The following is a 19,259-nucleotide window of genomic DNA, read 5'->3' on the forward strand; positions in this document are numbered from 1 at the left end:
CTTGCGAATGGGTAAGCCAGGCTGCGTGTGGCAGGATGATTTGAGGACTGAGGCAGCGTGCGGCGTCCGGAAGTTGCCGGGGCACATGGGGGGTGGGTGATCGTCCAAACATCGGCTGACCATGTGTTCCGCTCCTGCAGGTGATAGACTGGATCGAGAACCATGGAGAGGCCTTCCTGAGCAAGCACACGGGGGTGGGCAAGTCGCTGCATCGGGCACGAGCACTGCAGAAGCGCCATGATGATTTCGAGGAGGTAGCCCAGGTGAGACCCCCCCCCCAAATTCCTACTTCCGCAGGCTGTACACCCCCCCCCCCAGCAATCTGTTCCATGCCCTGCTTCTTGTTACTACACTTGGAAATCGATTCGGAGGAGTCCTGCCAAACATATGTCATGTGCTGCTGTGAATTAGTCCCCCTTGAACCGCAGGACATTTCATTGCAGTCTCTCAAGATGGGGTTTTTCTTTTTGGTTAGAAATTTTCATCAACTGCATTGATTGAAAACAGCTGCGGCCCTCAGTTTTATTATACGAGGATTACAATGGTCCCGTTTCAAAACATGTCACTGTTTTTTGTTGGTCCGTTTTTTTCCCCGAGATGCTCTTTTCTTTTCATAATGGAGTGATAGTCTGCCAATGTTAGAAACCCTGTTGGCAACAAGGCAGTAAACTATACAAAACCATAAACAAGCTAATTTGCCTGAACACTTGCTTAAAACAAAAAGAAACCACTGTGCTAATCTATTTTACGAGCATTCTCTCGAAATACAATTAACAGCAAAGTGACATTTCCTGAACTGAGGAATATTAGATGGATATATTTTTGTTAAAGCTTTCATGTTTAATATTGAAAATTAAGCAAAAATTGTTTTAAAATCTACACTGATTGGTTATAAAATTGAGTACCAGAATATACATCAATTTATAAAAAAGAATATAGGTTTACGTTGACTACATGAAAAACATGCCTTCCGACGAGATGTAGTGCCTTATATATTGCACATATCAAGTAGAGGGACCCAAGACAGCCAACTCCTGTTATGGCACGAGCAGTCCTGGGGAGTAAGTAGTTATATGTAACCACATTACATCATTAAATTACAAAATAAATGTATCTGTAATCCATTACAGTTAATTAAATTACAGTTACTAATAAAAATGTTGGTGATTACAAAGGGGTTACGTCCTGATATTTTGGCACATTTCCAGACGATGCTAGTTGTTTGGACAAATTTGACTTCTCTGTTTTATTGCCCAGTTGTTAGAAAGGTAATCGAAGTTAAATTATTTTGATGAAGTCATCAAAATAGTTAAATCACATTTTTCATGGGGTCACTAGTAAACTATAATCTGTCACATTTCAAGAGTAACCTTCCCAACATTGGTTATGGGCTGGTGGGAGGGGGGGGGGTTGCTGTACTGTGTGTGTTGTATCTGGGGCTTAATGATCCGTAATGTAACTTTGTGGAGCTTGATGTGCTGCAGAATAGACTGGAACTTCTAGTTAGACAGCCACTGGTAGTTGATTAAACCGCATCTATCCATAGCTGGAGGAGAGCATGTCTGCCCTTTTGCCTGTGATATAGCTATCAGATTCAGAGCCATGGCATGATTCTGAAAACCCAAACAGGATCCTTTCAAGATCCAAATGTCCAATAAATCAGAAAGAACACTGATGTGACAGCACCATTCTAATATTTCAGTAACAACCCAGACATAAAACATGCCAGCATTGGGAACAGAGGGATTCCATACTGCTGATTTTATATAGCAGATGTGGGCTTGCATTTGCCTTGCTGATAGGCTTATAGTTTTTCATTAGATGGCCAGAGTACTTCTGCCAGAATTTTTAAGCCAATTTTCCCCAAATTGTGTCCCAGTTCATCTCTCACTCCTAGTGGCTAGTTTGGCAGGACATGAATACGTTCAGTTTTTCATACATGGTTGACGCCATCCCTCCTATCAATTCATTTTTATTTAAATAACTTTAGTAAGATAAATGCTTCTTATTCTAGCTGGGGATGTATTAATTATAACTGGACAGCAGAAGGAAGACTATGGATAAAGCATAGAATACTATTTGTTTTTGTAAGTGATATTGAGTTTGGCTGAGTTTCTCTGTAGTTAGAATTTGGATTCTGATCCCAGCTTGTGCTGGAGTTTGCCTTCCCTTCTGGTGTTCTGATCCCAGCTTGTGCTGGAGTTTGCCTTATCTTCTGGTGTTCTGATCCCAGCTTGTGCTGGAGTTTGCCTTCCCTTCTGGTGTTCTGATCCCAGCTTGTGCTGGAGTTTGCCTTCCCTTCTGGTGTTCTGATCCCAGCTTGTGCTGGAGTTTGCCTTCCCTTCTGGTGTTCTGATCCCAGCTTGTGCTGGAGTTTCCCTTCTCTTCTGGTGTTCTGATCCCAGCCTGTGCTGGAGTTTCCCTTCTCTTCTGGTGTTCTGATCCCAGCTTGTGCTGGAGTTTCCCTTCCCTTCTGGTGTTCTGATCCCAGCCTGTGCTGGAGTTTGCCTTCCCTTCTGGTGTTCTGATCCCAGCCTGTGCTGGAGTTTCCCTTCCCTTCTGGTGTTCTGATCCCAGCCTGTGCTGGAGTTTGCCTTCCCTTCTGGTGTTCTGATCCCAGCTTGTGCTGGAGTTTGCCTTCCCTTCTGGTGTTCTGATCCCAGCTTGTACTGGAGTTTCCCTTCTCTTCTGGTGTTCTGATCCCAGCCTGTACTGGAGTTTCCCTTCCAATAATAAATAATAATAATAATAATCATCATCAATACTTTTATTGATCCACGTGGGGAAATTGTCTATGCACGTGTGTATTTATGATTGTCCTGGCAGTCGAATTTTCACCTCATGCTTGTGAAGGCTGGTTCTGCATAGTCACAAACCTCACTGGAGGACTCGCGGAATCAGCATGGGAACATCAGAAATTTCCCATCGCAGAAAAACCTTAGACTTTAAAACCTTGTAAATAACACAAATGGTTGATTGGAATAATACATTTATTAAATAAAAGTACCAGCAATATTATGCTTTAGCGCATTTTTATAGAAGGCTATTCAGATAGAAAAGCCTAATTTATTTTCCTCATTGTGGCTTTCAGTTTAATCACTAATCAGCATTAACTCATCTGAGTATTATAGTGATTTTCTAAATTTACAGTTATTTTCACACGGACCCACTTAATGACACTTTTGGAACACGGGATTCAATCTGGGCTTCATCCACCAAAGGAGACACTCTAAACTGGTAGAAGGTCTAGCTGCCAGGAGTAGATTGCAGGTGAAACCTTGATTGCTGCTTTTGGTTTGGCGCAGAGGAAGCAGTTATTCCTGCATAGCATGCAAACACTGAATCACTGACCCTATACCTTGGTAAACAAGGTGTAAATGAAAGAGCTGCGATTAATAGGAGCCGTAAGTTAGTTAACAGACTTCACAAATGATACTTGGCCAACAAAAAAGTAGAGGGATCCGACTTGAACTGGCCAGCGGAACGCTGAAAGACCCACAATCTGGGCGTCTGTTGATGGAGCTAAAACGAACTCTGTGAAGTGGTCACCAAGAAGAAAAAGACACAGAGTGAATCCTGCAGAGCTGGAGAAAAGACAGGGCTGGTGAAAGAGGAGCATCTTTTGCAACTCCGGAATAAGCCTGAATGGTGGTATTGAATGCTGTTTTGATGTAGAGAATTACTGGGAGCTCTGGATGGGGGCTGCTGGGATAATTCCAGACTGGAAGAAAGGCCTTCGACTGGAATAGGGCTGTCCGCTTGGGGACTTGTCCAACAACGTGTGGGAAGGACTAGACGGTGAAAATGGCTCAGGAATCCCATCTGTGTTCTTATCACACATATAGTGCATGTTGGTGGTCTACAGAATAATGGAGACAATTAGATGTTGCATATTACATTTTAGTTTGTCATATTACAGGAAACCTTTCAAATTACCTCAGGTCTCATCCTTCACTGCCTGTTTAATTTGACGCCACATTAGCCTCATTTCCACGAACGCGGTGCTGGTGCTGGGCTTTTTCCCAATCCGGTACTGGTTTCACACCTGGGCTAGAAAAAAACAGAATTCAGCACGGTACCACAGAAAAGCTGGACTCAGAATGTGGCACCGTAACGTCAGCGAAAGCTGGACGGGTTACAGCATCTAAACCTTCCATATACCTGGAAAATTCAATCCATAACCGATATAGTTAGTCTAATAATGGCTGTCCTGGCAGTGAAGCAATTTGCCAGCTTATTGATGGAATAAGGTTACATAATTTTTTACCGGAGAAGAACGAAAGATCGATCTGCCGGGCAGATTTAATAATAAAATAGGCCGATAAATATGTCGGAGGTCGAATAAATAAAACATTATGGCTTTTGAGTGGCGAAGAAATCATGAGACAGCGAAGTTTAGTTTTTATCCGATTTTAGAATTACTACACGATGCATGAAAGGACAGCGAGCAAGAATAACACACACAGACGGGGGAGATTTTACGGAGACAAAGTGTCGCAAAATAACGTAAAATAGTATGGATTGTATTTGCTGAAAATATATTTTATGTTAAATATTAACTTGCACTAAAACACACATTTATATAAATGATGCAGCGTTACATTGTGTTTTTTTATTCTGTGAAAAACGATAACATTTCTGTTCCATTCTTTTTTGAAACGGGTGGAAACGCAGGCTGGTTCTCAAAAGGCACCAAGCGAGAACCAGCCCAGTACAGGCAGCAGCACCAGCTCTGTGCTGGTGGAAACTCAAAGGTAATTGTATCTGCTGAAAGTGACCCCACCCAAATGTGTAAGAAATAAGAATTCTGGGTTAGAAATGTGCAAAGTAATAGCAGTAGATCATTTTCTATACAGTAGGGTTGGGTATTGGCACAGATGCCCCAATTTGATTCCATTTCCCAAGTAAACTATTTAATTCAATTCAAAATTAATTTGACGAACATATGGCTTTAGTTCCTTAAAAACACCAACCTGTCTCATTCAGAGAACAAACAATGACTTCTGACTGAAAAGAATAGCTGAAAATAAAATAGTCTAAAACTCACATGCCATGTTTCAGAATGACTAAGTTAAAGATATGTGCTACCACATAAATTAGAATCTTTTTACTTGAAGACCATTCGAATATTGTTTAGGACTGGGAATCAGCCCTGACTTCACAATTTGATTCTCAAGTGCCTGATTGGATTCCGTTGTTGGACTCTTCAGTCTATGTTTAAGACACATTCACTAATGTGCGATCAAACCAGATCTGTTGGAAAAAAGAACAATAGGCACAGCCCTGTAGCATTAACATTGCAAAGCAAGGTATTTGTTACCATTAAATGACAAATAAAATAACGAAAAACAATATATAATAAGATTAAATTAATTGTTGTACTTCCCTATAATTGCACTAACATTTTTCGTTCACACTTTTCCCTCTGCAGTTGTTGTACCCAGCCAGAAATAAATAAATCATACCTGCAGACTTGAAAAAACAGATAGTTAACAACATTCTCATAACTGACAGCAGGTCACATCCAATGATATCGATTTGCTCTTTAGATACTTTGTTTTTACTTCATTTTATTTATTTTGCTCTTATATAAAGTTATTTCACATCACCCTGAGCAGTGTACTGAAAATGATTAGTATAAGAATAAACCCCTACTTGACTTTCTTGCATTCGCCTGCTTGAAGCACTCCATTAACATTTACTGACAATGCACCAAGATGGCGGCATGAGGCGACTGTGCTTTGCTATTGCAACCCTCCTATAGCTGAGTGAGAAAGTGATACAGGTAAAATTCAGCAATTTTTTTTTTTCGAAGTTACGGGGAAAAGCCATAAATAGACTAGATTGATCTTGGGATTTTTTTGAATCGATATTGATATTCTCAAAACCAGGATTGCAATTAATCACAATATCGATATTTTTTCCCACCCCTAATACACAGGCAATCCCGGGTTAAGGATGTTTGACTTACGGACAACTTGTACCCACACACAGACTGCTCTAAAACCTGTTATATTAAAAATTCATGTTAAATACCATTGTTTGCAATAACAAATGCACGCATTACAATGTGAAACACTGCACAGCAGTTTCTGGCTTGAGGGACAGTATAGGGCTGTATGTAGTTACTCTTATTATTACTGTATTATTATCATTATTATTATGTACCGTATTATTATTTTTCAGAATTAGCTATCAATTGAACATAAAAAACACACTTGGGGAATGGCTCCTGTTCAGAACCTGCCTGGAAAGTGATGTTCTACCCGCCTGCTTGATGCCTTGTGTTTCCTTGGATCAGCTCCAGGACGGATCGATGGATGATATAGCTATTATTTTCAGGCACAGTTGCGTATATAAAGCATATGAACAAAAGTACGCCAAAACTAAAAAGGCACCTAGCCTTCACAGGACTGTAAATGTGTCCTTGTTCATTTTGGCTCGTAGCGATATACTGAAATATAGCAACAGGTTTAATTACCTGTCAGTGATTGAAGAAGCCTGTAAGGTCTTCCTCCTCCAGCAATGGCGCCACCTCCCTTTAAGGCTGTGTAATTACACCTCCTTTTAAATGCACTGGGGTCACCCCCCTCATGAGGTGGTCTCACTGGTACCTTTCCCGGGATTTCCCAGGCAGCCCCACAAATTCCGGGATTTAATCCGGTCTGATGGCAGATGACTTACTGACACACAGATAAAATAAGCAGGCCTGACCTGCTGCCAGCCCAGGAATTATGATGCCGGGGCCCTCAGCCCCAGATGGCCTGCTGGCTTTCGCTTTGATGCACTCATATCTGGGTCCCTCAACACAATGCTGACCGAGGGATGTTGAAGGACCTCAGTGCTAAACCTGCCTTCTGTTGTTTTTCAATTGGGACAGAACACCTACACCAATGCCGACAAGCTCATGGAGGCCGCTGAGCAGCTAGCCCAGACCGGGGAATGCGACCCAGAGGAGATCTACAAGGCGGCCCGTCACCTGGAGGTCCGGATCCAGGACTTTGTTCGGAGGGTGGAACAGAGAAAGCTCCTTCTAGACATGTCGGTCTCCTTCCACACCCACACCAAAGAGGTAAGATGTCTGCTCATTCATGGTTTGGGAGATGGATAGAAGGCTTGGCATGGTCACTGTATTTATCTGTTAATCTGTAGATATTGAATTCTGTGAAGCATGTGGAGAACTAGAAACAGAATGAAAAGTAGCATCTATTCCATTGGGATACTGCTGCCATTTCTGCGGTGTGCTGTGATGCTGACTGCTTGTGGGCAGAGGTCCAGTGCAGAGTCAAATATGCAGAGTAGAGATTCCTATGGGGACAAGTTGTGCTTTGCTGAAGTAGCACTCCTTGAAATGTGAGCAAGGATGATCCATATTTGTTTGTTTATAATCGGATAATGATAATCTGTAGGACTTGGAGAGACTGAGTTTTTCTGCTTTGTCTCCAAAAAGAAGGTTTTATCTTTTGTTTTGCCCTGTGACATGCCTCTCCGTCTCCCCCTAATCAGCTGGGTCTTCGAGCATCGAACGAGGGGGCAGTTTTAAAGGGACGCCTGGAATGCAGCCAGTCTGCTTTCGGACGCTGCCCTACGATCACGCCACTGCATTCCACTGACCCGCTTCCGGTGTCTCTGAGCCCACTGTTCCTAATTTAAAAAGGTGGAATTTTAAAAGGATGCATTTCCTTCAAACTGGCGGGATGATTAATTTCTGAAACCCTTGATCCTTCAGTACTTTAATTTCCAACGTAAGATGTTCCTCAGGCAGCCATGGTGGTCTACAAACTATGCTAGGAATGTGGTTATGGCGGTGGGCCCCAGGATAGAAAGCTATTTTTTGATTGGTGGGGTGGTGGTGGTGGTGGTGGTGGTGGGGGGGGGGTTTCTAAGCCCTCGGCAGGTTTAATATCAGGAACAAGATCTCAGATCATTGTGGGATTACAGATTTGCTACACTGCATCTTACAAGCTGTTAATATGGATTTGCTCTTTATTCTTGTGGCATTTTCAAAGAAGCGCTGTTTTACGTTCGCTCATTCTTTTACTCCTTGTTGACATCTTTATGTTTTAAGTAGCCCACTGTTCTGACTATATGCAAAGGCAATGATCCATTTTATTGTGTAGACTCCCTGTACTCTGGGTCCCACGTCTGTCTGTATATTGGAAAGGCTTTTGTTGTGCTATGTTAAATTGATCATACATGGTGTATTAGACCCTTGGCAGCTAAAATAGGTTTTAACATAATTTTTGCTTTGAGCGAATAAGAGGGATCAAACATGGGATTTGGTTGAGTTAGCGGCCATATAAGCTGACAGTTTGTCCCCCCCCGCTTTCTACACCCTGCACGTAAAAGCTTGGAAAATACCACTTTCTGGGTACAGTAGGAATGGAACCATGCCAGGCTTTGGGATACCGGCACCCTCGGGAAGACCAGGAGAGTAAAGTTTTTGGGATACGGAGTCCCAAAAAACGTTGCCGGTAGCTTTAGCGTGAGGCTTTGGCAGGCTGGTCCCAGAATGACTTTGAGAGCTTGGCTCCTGCTGGACGAATGAGTAAACAGTGCCAAGAATCACCTCAGATCAGGCCTCGGGATGAAGGGCCGAGGGCCAGCTAGGAGGCAGAGGCCGCCGGCTCCCCGTCTGAATTCACTCCGCGCGAGGTCGCCTTGTCAGCTGGAGGGAATTTCACCACTTGGGAAAATCTCATGGTCACCATGGAGACACAGTGGCGTATTAATGTTCTGTAAATCCAAAACAGAGCAGAAACTACAATTTCTACATTTATATTCCCAGAGAATGTATTTATGATTTTTAGTACCATTTATCCATTGCAATAAATGGAGCTGAAAATGTATCAGTCATTTCCTTTTGAATTCAGATCCTGTGTTTTTATGATAATAAGCAGCTCATACACAGTGTGTATATGTGTGTATGTCAGGCTGCAATGAGCCTAGGAGGTATTCAGATTGCTGAGTGAACAGAAAGCTAAATAATTCACATTTCTGGAAGGCTGTGGAAACGCTGGTGGTCACCTGTGCAGTGATGTGAGCATGGCCTTCATAGTCAAGTACACAAAAATGAACAGGGGGAGCTGCTAATAGAGTTCACAATGATCGAAGGAGTCACTAGCTCAGGAGTGCCCCTAGTGGTGGTCAAGTTACAATACTCAGTCTAAATCGATAGGGCAAAAAAAAAAAAGATGAGATCTCGAGACCAAACCTCTATAAAATGCCAAACAAAACATTGAATCGGTCTCTATTTGTCTTGTAAAAAAAGCGGGGTGGTATATTTTTAGCTTTTCTGCCGCTCTTATAATCAGAGGTAAGAGTGATTAGCTTGGTCAGCAGGTCCTTATAGGAGAGCTTTGAAGTAAAGATCCTGTCTAACTGACCCCAATGACATTTACATATAAAGGAAATGCATTTAAGATGCTGGAAAATGTGGGTGTTTGATGTGACCCGTATTGCCTTTGGTGGTCAGGGTGCGCCCTGCCCAGGGTTTGTTGTGTTATTTTCATAAAAATGTCGATGTTATTTAAAGTTCATGGAGATTGCTCCTGGGTGTAGCTTTGCATCTTTTTCTTTATTTTTGCAATTTTTCAACAGAAAGAAATTGGTGTTGGTTAATACACAGTGAGAAAACTTTCTTGTGGCTGTGTCTGCTGCGTGTACTTCCCTCCTGAGTGATAGCATCACAGCTCATTTCCCACCGGCGAGATTACATTCATTCCCATCTGTACTAACGAGTTCTACTAGTCTCCGACTGCAGGCATGAATATTTATGAGTAATCAAGCCTCACTTCTGAATGACGGATGGTTATGAAAATTCAAAGCATATCTGTAATGTTCCAGGCCAAAGATGCAATGATTTTCCTTGCTGATGAATATTCATAAGAGCAGGACTCTGAATGTTCACCACTGGAGATGGAGAACTTTTAGTGGAAACTTTCAGTTTAGTAATATGGCATAGGCCTACTGTTCCCAAGTGGGATATTCTCTCTATAAGGATCGCTGTGGTAAATAAGATCTATGCACTTCTCTTGAGAAATGTTGATCCTTGAGTGTGGCTTGTGGACACTGTGGTCCACCACTCTCTCATGCCGCAACCTGAGATACATCCTGCTGTACAATCACACCTTCTCGTCCTAAAGCTATTGGTCTACAGTTATTGATGGCGTATTGGATGGGAAATTATATGTTCTGCCTGCGGGAAGGCTTTGCTTTAGGACGAAATTTAGAGCTGAATTAGAAAGAGAAACTATTTTCATTTTTACCTGTAAGGGTGCCACAACTTAATTTCAACATACATATTGTCCATAGTAATAAACATGCCTGTAGTAGACTAATGATAAGGTGTGATCAGATCACAGAATTTGAAAGCATTAAGGGAGATATGATATATTACTGGAGGTTTTATTAATCTCTATTATGTTGAATGTTAGGGGCAGCATGGTGATGCAGTGGTTAGCACTGTTGCCTCACACCTCTGGGATCCGGGTTCGAGTCTCCGCCTGGGTCACATGTGTGCGGAGTTTGCATGTTTTCCCCATGTCGTCGTGGGGTTTCCTCCAGGTACTCCGGTTTCCCCCCACAGTCCAAAAACATGCTGAGGCTAATTGGAGTTACTAAATTGCCCATAGGCAAATCCCATCCTGGGTTGTTCCCTGCCTCGTGCCCATTGATTCCGGGATGGGCTCCGGACCCCCCGCTTCCCAGTGGGATAAGCGGTTTGGAAAATGGATGGATGTATGTTGAATGTTGGTACTTATATCTTTTATTAAAATGATGTCACCATCCTTATAATGAAAGCTGATATGGAGCAACAGTTTGATCCCAGGAAAATCGTGTGTTTTACACAAGGGTTACAGTATGCTAAAAAAAAATTTGTAATCCTGCAAAACCTATTTTGGCTTAAGATGTACAGTAGGAATCCGGCAGAATAAAGGACTGGAGAAAGATTAGAAAGCGCTGTTTGTAATCCTGAACGTGCTCAGATCAGACATGTAGAACAGTTGCTATGGGAACAGCAGAAATTGCAGAAGCCACTGTTTCACAAATGTTAACCCTTGCTTTGGAGATTCATTTTGTTCTAAACATGAAATTCACTCAACAATTTGCCTGATTAAGAGAATTGCTTTTTATATTTGTTGCATAAGAAAGTTAACTTTAATTTGGCTGATTTATTGTGCAAATTATACTTTACAGCCACCTTCAGAGTCTAGGGTACTGCTGTTGTTCACGTCATTAAGATAATATTACGTTATTTGCTCCTGAAATGCCATGTCCAATATTACTATTCGCACTCAAACTACACTTTCAGAGTCAGCACTTAATAAAGAATTCACAAATGGCTGGAATAATCTAATGAACTGTCAGCTTTAGGACCGCAAAGGCCCACTTCAGGTACTATAATGGAGGGTTTCATCGTTGCTGCTTCTCACCAGTCACTGTGTAGTTTTAGGCTTTTGCTACTTTTTAACACCGAAATTTGCAAACATTATTGTGTGTTTGTGATCACTGGTATTTGCTCTCAGTTTCTCCTGTTTCAGAAGCAACAGCTTTTGAGATATGGAAGCCCACTGCTAATTTGCATTAGCATTAAGGATTAGAGGCCCAGTGTGCTGCAGATGATGAAAGGGCAACTATTTCTGTTGTCTCGGACGTCACAGAGAGGAGTCCTGTCTGAAAAGCTGTTATATATTACACTTGTCGACCGTGCTGATCTTAGAAGATGAAGGTTTTCTGTAAATGTTTTGAGCAGCTTAATTAGAATTCACTTGATTAGATTAAGAAGCTTTTGTTAAAGCTTTGGGCAATCCATCAGTGATCAGTGGCCCTCCCTTGCCAAGTTTGAGATCAATAACTCAGAAAATACACTGCTCAGATAACGGCCGTCAAGCCGCTGCCAGGCGCCGATTCCAGCTTTGTCTAAAACGGTGGATTATCTTTGATGGGAGTGAAAATTGGCAGTATTTCTGCGGGCTATTGTGTATTAGGGATGGAACGATCGATCGATAAATCAATGCAATGTTATTTGCATTTTGATTTAACTGTCTTTTGGGTCTTTAGATGCCTGCAAATAATTTGTGGTTTGTGGCGCTGTTTTTCAGCTCAAATGTTTTCTCTTTGAAAGGATACTTTAAGATGGTCTTAACAGTCTTACAGTAGCCCAAATTTCAGTGCCACACAGCTGTACTCTTTTTGGAGTGTAAATAAGAAAACAACACGTTCACTGTCAAAACTGTGAAGTGCCATTTTACTTGTCAGGCTTGTGTGCTGTTTGCTATTATTAATCTGCACTTTTGAGGACCGTTCTTACTGTTTCTTGATGATGTAAAAGCGATTAGTGTCTTTGTCAAAATGTTAATACATAAATATGTAATTTATACAGAGACCGATTTAATGGATGTGATGTACTGTGTAGGGCTGAGATTTATTGTTATTTTAATTGTCAAAAAGAGACATTTGCCAGTGGATTTGGCCAATAGGAGATATGTACCAGCAGCCTGTAAGGAATAATAGCTTATCAGCAGCCTACCAGCACCTCTGTGGGCAGAAAAATTCTAGCCATTGCTAGAAAAATCCCATATATTTTTACTGTTAACTTTTCTAACCCTACTAATGATTCTAGTTCTAACATTAGCTAAAAAGGAATCGATTACTAACCATGAATATTGAGGACACCCCTGACTGAGAAAAAGACTATTTAAAACTTTTCTAAAAATTGGTATTTCAGTTTGCATGCCAGATCATTGTTCTGGGACTGGCTAATTTTATGCTCAATCCTACTTTTGACATTTGTCATTTGAGAATGGTTTGGTACGTCTTTAGCACAAGGTTATGTTAGCACAGGTATGTTAAAATGTTTACATCATCTTACCAAAGTAAGCTAGCTTAAAATTCTGAAGTGCTTTGCTTAAATTTGTCACTACCAGCCCATCCGTCGTGCCTGGCACACCCTGTCTGGGCTTACTGACCATTTTGAATGTCTCCTCAGCTCTGGACATGGATGGAGGACCTTCAGAAGGAGCTCCTGGAGGAGGTGTGTTCAGACTCTGTGGACTCTGTGCAGGATCTCATCAAGCAGTTTCAGCAACATCAGACAGCCACGCTGGAGGCCACGCTCAACGTCATCAAGGAGGGAGAGGACCTCATCCAGCAACTGAGGTACTTGGCATGTAGGGCGTCCACTAGGGGATGGTGTAGGCAGTATCCACCCATGGAGGTTATCTGACCAGTGTGTCAGATCATAGCTAATTTTTCCAGCAATTCGGTTAGTATTTCAGACCAGTAGTGAGACAAGTGTACAAGATGATTAAGAGTATAGCTCTGTGTCTATTTCTTCTATAAAATAAATAAATTATTAAATTAAATAGATAAATTTAAGCACCTTGATGCGGTTTCTGGCTCCATGGTCTTGGGTTATTATGTAGCATATATTTTTTAAATGGGCTACTTACATTGTATTGTTTATATCACTCTGATGGAAAACTCTATAAAATGTCAGCTTTCTTTGCTGTGGACAAAAGAGAAGGTGTCTACCTCGCTATTTGTTGCTACTGGTGAAATCATTTCCAGCAATATACCGAACGCATATAAGCAGTATATATCAATGCTATTTCCTTTAATCTGTTGAATGCCGCTGTTATTTTATATGTTTTATTAAAGCTAAATGGGGTTATATGTCTCTGTCAGGGCTGGCCTTGCAGTGCTGGCTTCCATACAACAGAAATGCAGTCGATGTAATAAGAGCTATCATGAGATCTTACTGCAGTCATCAGCCAATCAGATGATTAATGTACCCTGGACAATGTCTGTAAGAAAGAAGGCATTGTTGATACCGAAAGGCACACCCTGTGTGCAGCATCTGAAAGCTGGCAGGTGATTTCTTGGATTATCTATGGAAGGGATACTTAATTTTCTCCTTTTGCAAAAAAGCAGAATTATATTGCAGTATCAGTACTGAAATGCACAATTCTTTAAACTAGTTTATCAAGAGTCCCCTGAATGGGTTACATGTGCCTTTTTTGGCCTGACTGTTTTTCATTGACGTTAAACTGTAAATATCAACTCTGGGCCTTTGCCGTTATTGAATAACTCAACTGTGACGCTAATCCATCGCTCTAGTTTTCTTTTCACACCAATAAATAAATTCACTCCATACTGCTACAGGCAGTCAGTGTCCTGCTCCCTTTGCTGCTGTCCGATGCCTAAATCTCAACTGCTTCCTGTCACCGTCACTCCCACACCTGCCGATTTCCTGTCTAAGGTGTCCCCCCCCCTCCCGGCCTTTAATCGCTCTGTGCGCTTCCTGTGCCGCAGAGACTCGGCGATGTCCAGCAACAAGCTGCCCCACGGCAGCTCCATCGCTCACATCGAGGGCGTGTTACAGCAGCTGGACGAGGCGCAGGGCCAGATGGAGGAGCTCTTCCACGAACGCAAGATCAAGCTGGACATCTTCCTGCAGCTGCGCATCTTTGAGCAGTACACCATCGAGGTGAGGGGGGGGGACCACAGACAGATGGAGTCGCATCTCCACCCCCCTCCATCCCATCCCAAGGCAGAGGGGTCTCAGGTGGAAGGGGGGCTGGGTTTACAGCTGTAAGGGGTGGGGAGCATTCAGTGTGAGAGTGCACCTTCCTGTGCTTTGGCATTATTAAATCAAATTGGTTATTTACTGTAGGTCTGCAGGAAACACATCAACTGGCTTTATGCAGCTCTGCACCCCCCAATCGGGAGCTGCTGTTGTTTTGTGGGAAGCTGCAGGAGATGTTAGACTGGGAAAAAAGGGGCATGCATGTCCTGCGCCAGGTTCCTTACAAATATATGGCACAACAATATATACTCACTGGTGGCGTAGCGAGATAGTCTGGTCCACCTGACGACATGTCACCTTGGCCCCCGCTGTATAATAAAATTCAGAATTTTACATATTCAACAGCCTCTGTCAAGTGCTGGGCTGCTTGTATCTCCCGGGGTATCGATGCCTTATTCTGGCCCTGATGTTCAGTTTCCCAACTCAATGAGGTTGGGTGAGAAGGAACGTATAGAGGGGACTTATAGGGGGAACTTACAGAGGGAACTTATAGGGGTAACTCACAGAGGGAACTTATAGAGTGAACTTATAGAGGGAACTTATAGGGGGAACTTATAGGGAGAACTTATAGGGAGAACTTACAGGGGGAACTTATAGGGGGAACTTACAGAGGGAATGTATAGAGGGAACTTATAGAGGGAATGTATATAGGGAACTTATAGAGGGAACTTAAAAGATAAACATAAAGGAATTAAGCTGTAAGCATCTGAATCTTTTCATCTGCAGTGTAAAGAGAGACATCTTTTTTTTTAATTAGCATTAAGCAAAGATTGACGCAATGAGATGTACCACTTTACCTTTGATACAAATACACAAATGGCAGCTAAGCTTTCTGTTGGTCGTCTGTTTTGAGGTTCTGGCTTTAGTGTGCAGCAGGGTGAGGTGAGATAAAATGTGCAACAGTCTCTATCGCGCCAGGCTGTTCATTCAGGGACGTCTGCTGCGGCACACTTGGCCCGATGATGTTGGGCTGGCTCGGCCGCACCTCACCAGGACGGAGCCGTACACGCAAAGGCTCACTCTCAGCGGCACGGACTCATCAGCAACCTCACACCAGCATCACGGTCACAAACGCAGAGAGCCTGGCCATCGTGATATTGATAGTATCTGGTTGTTGAAGAATGTGACACCAGTTATTGCTTTTAGGGTTTTTGTCATACCTGAGAGTGAATTATTAAAGGCCAATGGGAATATACATTTTTTTCAGAGCGTATTGTAGCTAACTTGCCATAATTAAATTGCTGCATGATTTATGCTGCACAGAAATCGATACCTTATTGCTGTATGATGTATCTGGGTATTAATGATGGCTGAAACGAGGCCCTGAAGCTCTCAGTGGGTGTCATTCCTTCATCCTGTCAATCACTACCCATGTAATCCGCATGAGAAACAATTATGTGATCGATGGAAGTAGGTTAAGCCACTCTGTGATTGGCGCTGCTTGATTATCCCATCTACTGATAATCCCAGCTACTGATAATCCCCACGTCGATTAATTGAATTTTGGAAGCCTCAGTAGTCCCGTCACTATTGATTATATACAGTACAGTATTTGCAGCAGCCGTCCAATATACCCATGTATTTGTCCAGTGTAACAGTAGCACACCTTGTTCAGCAAAGCAGTATTGGATTGAGTCATTTGACTAATTTTAATGAATTCATTTTGTTAGCTGGTGGTGAAATTTAACAAATACATGGAATGACTGGGGGTGGCACTGTTGCCTCAGACCTCTGAGATCCAGGTTCGAGTCTCCGCCTGGGTTACATGTGTGCGGAGTTTGCATGTTCTCCCCATGTCGTCGTGGGGTTTCCTCCAGGTACTCCGGTTTCTCCCCACAGTCCAAAAACATGCTGAGGCTAATTGGAGTTGCTAAATTGTCCGTAGGTGTGCATGTGTGAGTGAATGGTGTGTGAGTGTGCCCTGCGATGGGCATCCTGGGTTGTTCCCTGCCTCGTGCCCATTGCTTCCGGGATAGGCTCCGGACCCCCCGTGACCCAGTAGGATAAGCGGTTTGGAAAATGGATGTAGGGAATGACTGGGGTGTCCCTGATGAGAGGTTTGGGACCTGAAGCTGTGTTCTTCTAGTCATCCGGCAAGAAATCAGTAAATTTTTAGCGAACAGAAGAAATTCTCGTTAGTTTTTATTGTGTTACTATTCTTTTTTCCGTATGTTCTAATATTAAATTGATTTTTTTTTCTGAGCAAATATACACGTACTCCCTGGATAAATAGCCTTAGACGTGCCTAAGACTTTTTCACAGTATATCTGCATGCTGGAGTATTTCTCATGGATTGGTGAAGTATCAGGGTTGTGTGAGCAGGGCGGCCCCTGTCATTTGAACCCACAACCTTTGCAGATATTAAGTGTGGTTCCTTAGCTGACGGCCATCCACCCAGAATGGGCTTGGAACCTAACGTGAAGGCGACCGACTGCTGCTGAGATGGGGACTGACCGCCGGTCGCTCCTCACCCCCAGGTCACAGCGGAGCTGGATGCCTGGAACGAGGACCTCCTGCGGCAGGCGGGCGACTTTAGTGCGGAGGAGCTCGCCCCGGCTGAACAGCGGCTCCAGAGGCACACGGAGCGCAAGATGGCCATGAACAACATGACCTTTGAGGTCATCCAGCAAGGCCAGGACCTGCACCAGTACATCATGGAAGTGCAGGCATCAGGTGAGTGGCGCCGCGCCAGGGGGATTTGGGGGGGGGGGGGGCAATGCATACTGCTACTTCCTTTACAGGTAGCTTGGCACTGCGTTATTTTTGTTATTATTTTGTACATTCTACTTAATAAAAAAAGCACATAAGAAGTTAAGCAAGAATTAACAAAATTCATTTATCTGACGCTTTTTTTTTTAAGCAACTTAAAGTATAAGGAATGGTTACAAATTATATATGCACCCTGGGATTTGAACCCATAACCTTTGCATTGTTAGCACAATGTCCTACTCGACGTAGTTGAAACCATAGCAAGGTAGCTAACTTACTCAGCCAAAGCCTGCTTAGTAAGGATTGAGGATCGTAGCAGGAAATCACCATTTCTCTTTTTCTAAGAGTTGCTCCTACACACTGCCTGCCTTATTATGGCTCACTCACCCCCCCACCCGACAACGGCCTTGGCCTGCTCTCGGGTGGCTGTGAGTGAGTCGTGTCAACTAATCAGTGGGTGCGGTGACTTTAATACTGCCCAGGCAGACGTTTGATTGGCTAATTAAACAGCTGTGCATCTCTTTTGTGAAGTCATTTAATGGAAAGCACAGATATCTGTTTCGACGGTTTATAATAGCACCATTTATAACCAAAAATAGTCTGGTAAGATAATTTGTACCTGCCAACATCGTGACGTTGCCTTGACGATATGCCTGTATAGCAACATATAACGGCCCTAAGGAACAAAACCCTTTGAAGTGGCTTTAAAAAAATCATAGTATATGGTGTACTTCCATCTAGTGGGGAGATGGTATAAAATCTTGTTTGTATATAATGCAGCTTTTTTTTGTAAACCATCTAAAAGGTAGAATGTTTGTGTCCTATGAATTTGAGAGGAACATGGATGTAAGAATTATATAAGAATATATATGGCAAATATAATTTTTTTTCTTATCATGTGGGCAGAGCCATGGTGTCATTGTGGCATTTTAAGTGGTTTCCTTTGTCGCATGACCAGTAACACCCCAGTCACTGTGTCCTGCAGGTATCGAGCTGACCAGTGAGAAGGAGGTGGACCTGGCCACACAGGTCCAGGAGTTGCTCGAATTCCTCCATGAGAAGCAACACGAGCTGGACCTGAGTGCCGACCAGACGCAGAAAAGGCTAGAACAATGCCTTCAACTGCGCCACCTGCAGGCTGAGGTTAAGCAGGTCAGGTTTGACCCTCTTGTATGGAACTTCTTATTTGCTTGTTAGCAGCAGTCACAGACGAGGTGTCCAATAGTAGCAAATCTGCTAACCAAAGTCTACAGTTACTTGCTGTTTATTGGTTACTGGTCAGTTCTCCACACCTAGTCAGTTAAGGTATGAGAATACCACCTACTACACTTTTCCTCTTGACCTCAAGCACCCTCTAAGCCCATAACTTGGGTCCTTCTTTTCCAGCCTTTTCGCTCGTATATAAAACTATGGGGTGACCCAAGAGAACTTATTTGCAACAATAAGGAACAATTTTCATGTGTACATTTGGTTTCACTGCAGTCAGAATAATTTTTCTGAGTCTTTTTGCTCCTGATATGCTAGAGTTGCATGGAGGAATATTATAATGAATGCAAAAGTATTATACCATATGGGAAGTCATCAAGTAAAAGGTAGAAGTTAGCTGCAAGAATGTTCTTGGAAAACGCAGAATCGGTTTTCCACTTAAAGTAGTTTAACTGACTGTACCATTTTTAGTAACATCCTAAGACAGTTTCATACTCCCACTCCTTTACTGAAATATGTTATACCTTCTCGGCTGTAGAAAACTGTAACTTATATACATTTGAATAACTGATGGTCCCGATACAATCATTCGTCGATTGAATATTTCTCAAAAAGACTGTTGAACATCCATTCATAATTGAATGAGCTTTCATCAGTGAGATGGATGCGGAGGTGTGTCTCTCCCATCATTATTGTCATCACCCTGGCAGCATTCGTTTCGGCATGGACGGGTGTTCATTTTCATGACAAACCA

At 42.7% G+C, this 19,259-nt stretch overlaps 1 protein-coding gene across 1 annotated transcript in view; it reads left to right on the top strand.

The window, feature by feature from the left end:
- LOC125741311 (kalirin-like) overlaps positions 1-19,259 on the top strand; it is a 92,550-nt gene that overhangs the window by 13,919 nt on the left and 59,372 nt on the right. The window contains 6 exon segments of the mRNA XM_049012726.1: positions 141-263; positions 6,881-7,072; positions 12,992-13,161; positions 14,317-14,491; positions 17,068-17,263; positions 18,285-18,451. Of these exon segments, the coding sequence (XP_048868683.1) occupies positions 141-263; positions 6,881-7,072; positions 12,992-13,161; positions 14,317-14,491; positions 17,068-17,263; positions 18,285-18,451 (1,023 nt within the window).

Source organism: Brienomyrus brachyistius, chromosome 1 (assembly GCF_023856365.1).
Source record: "Brienomyrus brachyistius isolate T26 chromosome 1, BBRACH_0.4, whole genome shotgun sequence".
Lineage (NCBI taxonomy): Eukaryota > Metazoa > Chordata > Actinopteri > Osteoglossiformes > Mormyridae > Brienomyrus > Brienomyrus brachyistius.